The 8,548-nt window shown below is 47.5% G+C and overlaps 1 protein-coding gene across 1 annotated transcript in view; it reads left to right on the top strand.

Annotated features, from left to right (window-relative positions):
* Positions 1 to 398: 398 nt before the first annotated feature.
* Positions 399 to 8,548, top strand: part of ADAMTS5 (ADAM metallopeptidase with thrombospondin type 1 motif 5) — a 55,958-nt gene continuing 47,808 nt past the window's right edge. Inside the window, exon 1 of the mRNA XM_004371363.1 lies at positions 399 to 1,583. Within this exon, the coding sequence (XP_004371420.1) occupies positions 480 to 1,583 (1,104 nt within the window). The 5' untranslated portion in view covers positions 399 to 479. The remainder of the gene's footprint in view (positions 1,584 to 8,548) is intronic.

The raw sequence follows: 8,548 nt of genomic DNA, 5'->3' as shown, positions 1-8,548 counted from the left end.
GAAAGAAGTGGGTGCCGGAGCTTGGAACCCCTGCAGCCTGCCGGTCCCGAGGAACGAAGGGGCGGGAGGCAGTGCGCACCAGTTGCCGGCCCGGTGCGCGGCACCTTCCTTTCTTTTCTTGGTGCAGCGATCTTGGCTCTATTTGGGGTCGGAGTTGGGGGTTTTCCTGCTTTCTCCTATTTGCTGAATCTCCACCTCCCGGCCTTCTTCTTCTTTTTTTTTTCCTTTTCTACTTTTTCCCCCCTCTTTCCGGGGCAGGAGTCCAAACATTTTCCAAACCAACAAAGAAAAGTTCGCACGCTGACACCGCGGCCCGGAAAGGCTGGCGCTGTTGCCGGGGCCCCCCTCCCTCCGACACTTGACTCAACCTTGCAAGCAAGTGTGTGTGTAGCCCCCCACCCGCCCCGGTAACTTCCAGAGCGAATAACAAATACCCATAAAGTCCCCGTGGCGCAGCCCCTCCCCGCGGGCAGCGCACTATGCTGCTCGGGTGGGCGTCCCTGCTACTGTGCGCGCTCCGCCTGCCCCCGGCCGCGGCCGGCCCCGCCGAGGCACCTGCCCAGGATAAAGCCCGGCCGCCTCCGGCCGCTGCAACGGCCGCCCAGCCCCGCTGGCGGCGGGGGGAGGAAGCGCAGGAGCGGGCCGGGCCTCCGGGCCACCCGCACCCCCTGGCGCCGCAGCGCAGGAGCAGCGGACTCGTGCAGAACATTGACCAGCTCTACTCGGGCGGCGGCAAGGTGGGCTACCTCGTCTACGCTGGCGGCCGGAGGTTCCTCCTGGACCTGGAGCAGGATGGTTCGGTGGGCGCCGCTGGCCTCGTGCCCACCGGAGGCGGGCCGAGCGCACCTCGGCGCCACCGGGGCCACTGCTTCTACCGGGGCACGGTGGACGGCAGTCCCCGCTCGCTGGCGGTCTTTGACCTCTGCGGGGGTCTGAACGGCTTCTTCGCGGTCAAGCACGCACGCTACACCCTGAAGCCTCTGCTGCGCGGGCCCTGGGCCGAGGGGGAGACCGGGAGCGTGTACGGGGATGGGTCTGCACGGATCCTGCACGTCTACACCCGCGAGGGCTTCAGCTTCGAGGCCCTGCCGCCGCGCGCTAGTTGCGAGACCCCGGGGTCTCCGCCTGGGTCCCGAGATCGCCCCCCTGCTCAAAACAGCTCGGGCCGGCGAGCCTCGCTTTTTCTGCAGAACCCGGACGAGTCCGCGCCCTCACCCCCTGAGGACTCAGGACGGCAGACCGGGTGGCGGCGACGGCGCCGCTCCATCTCCCGGGCCCGCCAGGTGGAGCTGCTCCTGGTAGCTGACGCATCCATGGCGCGGATGTATGGCCGGGGGCTGCAGCATTACCTGCTGACCCTGGCCTCCATCGCCAACCGGCTGTACAGCCACGCCAGCATAGAGAACCACATCCGCCTGGCCGTAGTGAAGGTGGTGGTGCTGGGCGACAAGGACAAGACCCTGGAGGTGAGCAAGAACGCGGCCACCACGCTCAAGAACTTTTGCAAGTGGCAGCATCAGCACAATCAGCTGGGGGAGGACCATGAGGAGCATTACGACGCGGCCATTCTGTTTACTCGGGAGGTAGGTCCAGTCGGGGTGCTTGGGCCAGACACTGGTAAGAAGGCAGGTGGACGGGACAGTCTTGCCGATGGCTTTGCCTTTTCCATAAACCTCGTGTCACTAAGGATTTGCTTAGCTGCTTCTTGGGGGGAACCTAGCCAGCTGTCTTTGTCTCCGTCGTTGCCCCAGCCGCAATCCCCAATCTTAAATGACCAGATCAGTTTAAGCAACTGAGTGCTCAGTAAGGCAGGATGGCATACACCCTGAGATATGGTAGCATAGGTGGATGAGCAGGAAAAGAATGGACCAGAATGCTTGGGAAAATGTACATAATGAAAGGGAGAGAAAAGGAAAGCAAGGTGGTCTTTGGAATCCTGGGTGTGCTACTTTCCAGTGAACCAGACTATATACCTTTGTGGAACCTGATGGAAAGGTCCTGACGGATGACCCAGTGTAGGCCTTTTTATCCCATGGCCTCCTTTGTAAAGTGTCCATGCCTTATTAGCTGAACCTCTTCTGCAACAAGTGAACTGGAGGATTTCCAAGGGACTCGTTTCTCTATCTGGCTTTTTAATGGCGTTCTTACAGGTCCACCTTGATGGGATCTCAGTTCCTAGGAAGAAATGATTGTTGGAGGGCAAAGAGGGTATAAAAACCAAAACCAAACCTGTTGCTGTCAAGTGGATTCTGACTCACAGCTACCCTATAGGACAAAGTAGAACTGCCCCATGGGGTTTCCAAGGAGCAGCTGGTGGGTTCGAACTGCCGACCTTTTGGTTAGCACTGAGCTCTTAATCACTAGAAACCCAGTCAGTTGAGGGACTAAGGTTGCTTAGGAACTCCTTTGCTTAGTCACCCAGTGCACCACGGGCATCTATCTACCCGACTTCTTAGCTGAGCCACCAGTGAAGGGTCACATTCAGCTTGCATGTTTGGTGTTTGGATGAATATGTTCCTGAACACCAGGGCGGAAGAGCCTGGGCAGAGAGTCAATACGTAAGGAAGGAATGTTTTCCCAAGATTTCCTCCCTTTTTAAGGAATATGGTAACCGGAAGGACAAACTTGATCTTTATAGGCCCAGAGGGTCTGGGAACACAATATCTATTTACACAACCATTAGACCACCATGTAAGTGTGACATTTACACACATCCAGTCTGGGTTGGTTTTGAGTCTGGCTTGATCCCAGTTCTGAACTTCAGTTTTCACAACTCTGCTCTGATTGGCAGTCTTATGTCAGGCCTCTCAGATGCCTGCTGAGAGTCCACGTTTTTTTAGTGTTCATTCTTAAAGTGTTTGAGACACATCCAGGAAAGATGAAGAATTGCAGACTTTGAAATATTTTCTAAAACCATGGTACAAAATAGAGCAAACAGCGAGAATAGGAAACCGAGTGACGGATTGCAGGAGACCGCGGAATCACACAGCTCCACTACCTAATTCTTCTGTTTTTACCAAATCACCCCTGGTATGAAGGCAACGTGTGGAAGCATTTGGAGTAGAGAAACACTTGAAGTTCCCGGGGTGGACGTAGATGTGAACCACATGTCAACAAGACTCCAGAGGGCAACAGTTTAGGGAGAACGAGGCAGTGCAGGCCCTGGGCACAGTGGAAAATCTTTCCTGTAACTAAGTGATCTTCTGGAAACCGTCCTTAAATTTCTGCACAACATTAGTCTTTGAAACAGTAGAACATTCCTTTTGTAGCCTCTGTATGAAATGAGGTTCTCTTTTAAAACTATTCCTTTCTTACTTGGTTTGCAAGTCCTTTTCTTTTTTCTTAAGCAACTTTCCATGCCTGGGTTTCCTTGCTTTGCTACATCAGAACAGCATGCCAGGAAGGACGCTTTGGAGAGTAGGTGGAAGACAGTTCTCTAAAGAAAGATAGAAAGGGAAAAAAAAAAAATCTGTCAGCATACTGCTCCAAATAATGGGTCATTTCAATAGTTTTCCTTTCATATTTGAATACAAACGGCATACTCCATAATTTAAAAATAAATATAAATTAATAGAAGGCCCATTACTCCCTATTTCCTGCCTCAAAATTTTCTCAGCTGCTTCCCAGGGAAAAAAAAAAAAAAAACTCTAGTCAGCGATGCTAAATGATCTGATGCTTTTTCTGGATATGATTTTCATTTGGGTAGCGAACGTTTCCTGTTTTCCAAGTTCTAAAGCATATCAGCACATTTTACATGGATTAAAAAAAGCAAGGGAGAAACAAGTTAATGGTCTGTTTTAATTTTAATAAGTATTGTAATAACAGACGTTTTGCAAAGTAGTCTATATGTGGAAAATATTTCACACTGCCCCTCCTTTGCCTCCTTGCCAAGCAGAAGCATACTTTTGGTAAAGCAAATCTCATTAAGTTTGCCGTCGGCCTTCTGCTGTATACATCTAGCTTGATAAGAACCAAATATTTGAAAAGCATGTGTATTATGAACGTATGCACCTCATTTAAAAGAGTGTTAGAGAAAAATATCCCTAGAGCCTTACGCAGCGTTCACTTGCGAGTACTTCAAAATGCAAAGTTAACCTCCGCCTCGTACTTTGGAATGTGAAAATCAAAAAGGTGGAGAGTAGTGATCTGAGCTCTTTCGAACGTCACATGGAAATCAAATATCTTAAGGCCTAAAGAAAAATGTCCATGGCTATTTCTTTTTCAATGAGAAATATCCAGAGTTGGCACCGGCGTTCAACTTTTACAACTCTGTTTTGAGTGTAAGAGGTACGTTGCTTAGCAGCCAGACGCCGAGCCATCGAATCCCTGTTTGATGGGCTGGGAGTACTGTTCAAGTTTTTTGCCCAGATGTCTTGTCCTAAATGACTTGTTTGTCAGCCACGAAGCAAATGTGTGAGGATGTTTTCCACCCCTGTTTACTCGCCAAGGCCACCTTGAATGTGTGTCTGGGAGTCAGCAGAATAGTGCTAGTAATTCATCTATCAAACTAACACACTTCACCGTCAGTACCGTATCCAGCATGCTGGTCCTGTTCTAATTAGAGAAACAGCACCGTCAGTTTGCTGGCGTAGGAGCCCTTTTCCTCCTGGAATGGCACTTAGCTGGAATTCACCCCACTTGTGCCATCACTCCCCAGGACTGAATTTTGCTTTCCAGAATCGTTTCCTTGCTCCTGGCTTCCTCTCTGATTGTAAAATAGGTTATTTAAGGAAAAACTCTGAAACTCGTTTTGTAGATGATTCACTCTTCTTTAGAAACAAATGCCTTACCTGTTTGATAGCAAAATTGGAGATTATTTAACATCCCAGCTAATAGACCATGCAATATAAAAAGGTTCATTCGCTTTCATTAATTATCTGTGTGCCAGTTAATAGGCTATTGCCTCTTAGCTAAAACCTCACTTCGGTTTGGCCTCATGGTGCTAAGGCTGGGAGTCAGCGGCTAGAATTTCTGCTTTACCAGCTGGCCCCTGGTTTGGTTCTGACAATAGGGGGCGCTAGAGAAAGATCGGAAGCCTGGAGAAAAGAGAAATGCGCCTTTTCTTATTTGCTTGCTGCTTGGGCTGACTGAATCACATATTTGAGCTCAAATCTCACAGAAAGTCAGAATAAACCCTTGTCAAGTAATTAACATGATCAGTTAGTAACCCTAATCCACCAAAGGCTAAATAACTCAGAAATGGAAAGATTGGTAGAGGTTTAAGTGGCTATGTGGACATTTTGAACACAGATTGGGAAGAATATTTTGAAAAAAAAGTCTATTAGAGGTAATACGGAGCCCTCGTGGCACAGTGGGTAAGATTTCGGCTGCTAACCAAAAAAGGTCGGCTGTTCGAATCCACCAACCACTCTTTGGAAACCCTATGGGGCAGTTCTACTCCGTTCTATAGGGTCGCTGCAAGTTGGAATCACTCGATGGCAATGGGTTTGATTTTTTTGGTTTTTAGAGTCAATACACCACAACGTGCAGGACCTATTTCCTGGCCGAATTTTCACATTCAGCAAATGCTTATGAGCACCGCCTCCGTGTCGAGGCAGCTGAAGGCGGTAAGATGAAAATACCTGCTTCCTGACCACCCGGCTGATCACCAGGAGAGAGGAAGCAGATACACGCGTTAATACTCTAATTAGTCAGGGAAACGCTGGTAAGTGCTGTAATAGTGAGGTAAACAAAGTCAGTCGGAGGAAAGGGAAGGGAACAATGGATTCTGCCAATGAATCTTTATACAAAGATTGCAATTTTATCACAAAGGTAGAGTTGAATTGGTCCTCGAAGGATGGATGAGTTTGATTTGAATTCAACTAGCTTGTGTTGAGTATTTCTTATATACCATCCATGGTCATAAACCATTTTAAAATTAATCCTTTCAACAATCGTATATCTGTAATATCATCTTAATTTGACAGATAGAAACATCCATGCAAGAAGAATCAGAGATCATATTCTCAGAGTAACACAGCTGACAAACGGTAGAGAAGGACAGTCCTGCACGGTGCTCTCTACACGAAAAATATAACTGATTTGTTCTTACGTCCAATATGTTCCTAACATATAGGGCGGGATTCAGAGGCTTAAAAAGCAACTGCTCTCCTAAGAATCTCTTACGGAAAACAGACAAGGAACCAGGTAATTGCCAAAAGCACGATGAGTTTTATAATAGATATGGGCATGAGGTATCATGAAAGCATATAAGGCCATTGCCTAACCCATATTCTGGTATATCTGGATGGGATGAAGGGTTAGATGGTGGCTCCAATGGCTTCTTTGAATTGATGACATCTGAGTTCAACTTTGAAGAAAGAGTAGGAGTTAGCCAGGCGCATAAGGAGGAGATAGGCAGTACAGGGACAGCATATCATCATGCTCAATGGTCCAGAGGTGACATGGTGATTCTATAAAATGTAATTGGGCATGATACGTCAGACAGTATGAAAGTGGCGACAAGATTACAGCAGAAATTATATTCCACGCTAAAACCAGTTGCTGTCGGGTTGACTCTGATTCATGGCAACCCCATGTGTGTCAAAGTATAACTGTGCTCTGTAGGGTTTTCAGTGGCTGAATTTTCGGAAGTAGATTGCCAGGCCTTTCTTTCAAGGCACCTCTTGACTCCAGCGTCCGACTTTTTGGTTAGCAGCCCATCGCATTAACCATTTGCACCAACCAGGGACTCCCTGCAATGGTAAGAGGTTTACATTGTAATTTGTATGCAGTGAGAATCCTTGGCAAGAGCATTAGCGGGAAAACAGCAGTGACCAGACAGACGCATGTTCTAGATTGATCCTCTGGCCTAAATTGTTGGACTGGATCCTGGGGAACCTTTGCAGGCTGTTTCAGTAATCTTCAAGAGGAAACGCAAGGTGGTCACAGTGAAAGCAGTAACACTAGGAATGGAGAGGCAGAAATGGAGTCCAGAAATGGTAAAGACAGGTGGATGTGAGTAAATCAGTCCTTTCTAAGAGAAAGAATGAATCAAACGACGTATTGCACTGGGCAAATCTGCTGCAAAAGACCTCTTCAAAGTGTTAAAAAGCAAAGATATCACTTTGAAGATTAAGATGCACCTAACAAAAGCCATGGTATTTTCAGTCGTCTCACATGCGTGCGAAAGCTGGACAATGAACAAGGAAGACCGAAGAAGAATTGATGCCTTTGAATTATGGTGTTGGTGAAGAGTATTGAATACACCATGGACTGCCAGAAGAATGAACAAATCTGCCATGGAAGAAGTACAGCCAGAATGTTCCTTTAGAAAAAGTGAGGATGATGAGACTTCATCTCACTTATTTTGGACGTTATCAGGAGGGATTGGTTCCTGGAGAAGGATATCATGTTTGGTAAAGTAGAGGGTCAGTGAAAAAGAGGAAGACCCTCAAAGAAATGGATTGACACAGTGGCTGCAACAATAGACTCAAGCATAACAACAATTGTGAGGCTGGCACAGGACTGGGCAGTGTTTCGTTCCCGCTGTACATAGGGTCACTATGAGTCAGAACTGACTCAACAGCACCTAACAACAACAAGTAGAAAGAACATTTGGGCTAAGATTTGGAGGCTAAAATGTTGATGAGACCTGCAGGGAATAGGGGACAGGATGGTACATGAGGCCAACAGGAAGGCTGGGGTTGCACAGTACAAAGTTTTGAATGCCAGGCTAAGCTTAGTGTGTCTTCTGCCTTGGTGAGGAGCCATCAAAAGTTTTAAGTTTGGGAGAAGTGGAATAATCTCATAGGATCTGTGCTCTCAGAATGGGCCTGACCACAGCATATAAACAGAGAAATTACAGAAGGCAAAGGAACCAATTAGAGGTCTCGGTGATAGTCCAGGCAGGAAGGAATAAGAAAGAGAGACATTTGGCGCATGAAGTCAGTGACTTGCAGCGATTCATCAGTTGTGGAGGTGAGGGGGAGAGGCGAGTTAACCACATCACAGGTTTCTTATCCAGCACTCCCATTATCTTGTTTTCTAGGGTATCTTTGAAGCGCATTCTGTATTTTTAATATGCCTCTAAATCATTGCCTTAGCTTCTTAGTGCTACTATAACAGAAATACACAAGTGGCTGGCTTGAACAAACAAATTTATTTGCTCACAGTTTAGGAGGCTGGAAGTCCAAATTCAGGGCGCCAGCTCTAGGGGAAGGCACTCTCTGTTCAGTCTGTGGGAAAATCCTCGTGGCTTTCAGCTTCTCTTCCTCAGTTACTTGGTGATCTCCATGTGACATCAGTCTTTCTCCATTGATGCTTCCTTCTCTGTGCCAGATCTGCTCTTTTTATATCTCAAAGGTGAATGGCTTAAAGCACACTCTACACTGATATGGTCTCTCCCATAATGAAGCAAACCGTATTCCCAAATGGGACTACAGCCACAGTATGCTGTTGTCAGCTACCATTGAGTCTATTTTGACTCATAGTGAACTTGTGTGACCATGTGACAGAGGAGAACTGCCCCATAGGGTTTCTGAGGGGCTGTAATCTTTACAGAAGCAGGTCACCAGGTCTTTCTCTCGTGGAGCCACTGGGCAGATTC

This window comes from Trichechus manatus, unplaced genomic scaffold (assembly GCF_000243295.1).
Source record: "Trichechus manatus latirostris isolate Lorelei unplaced genomic scaffold, TriManLat1.0 scaffold00012, whole genome shotgun sequence".
Classification (NCBI taxonomy): domain Eukaryota; kingdom Metazoa; phylum Chordata; class Mammalia; order Sirenia; family Trichechidae; genus Trichechus; species Trichechus manatus.
Note: the sequence above shows the minus strand (reverse complement) of the source record. Positions and strands in the feature narration are given on the sequence as shown.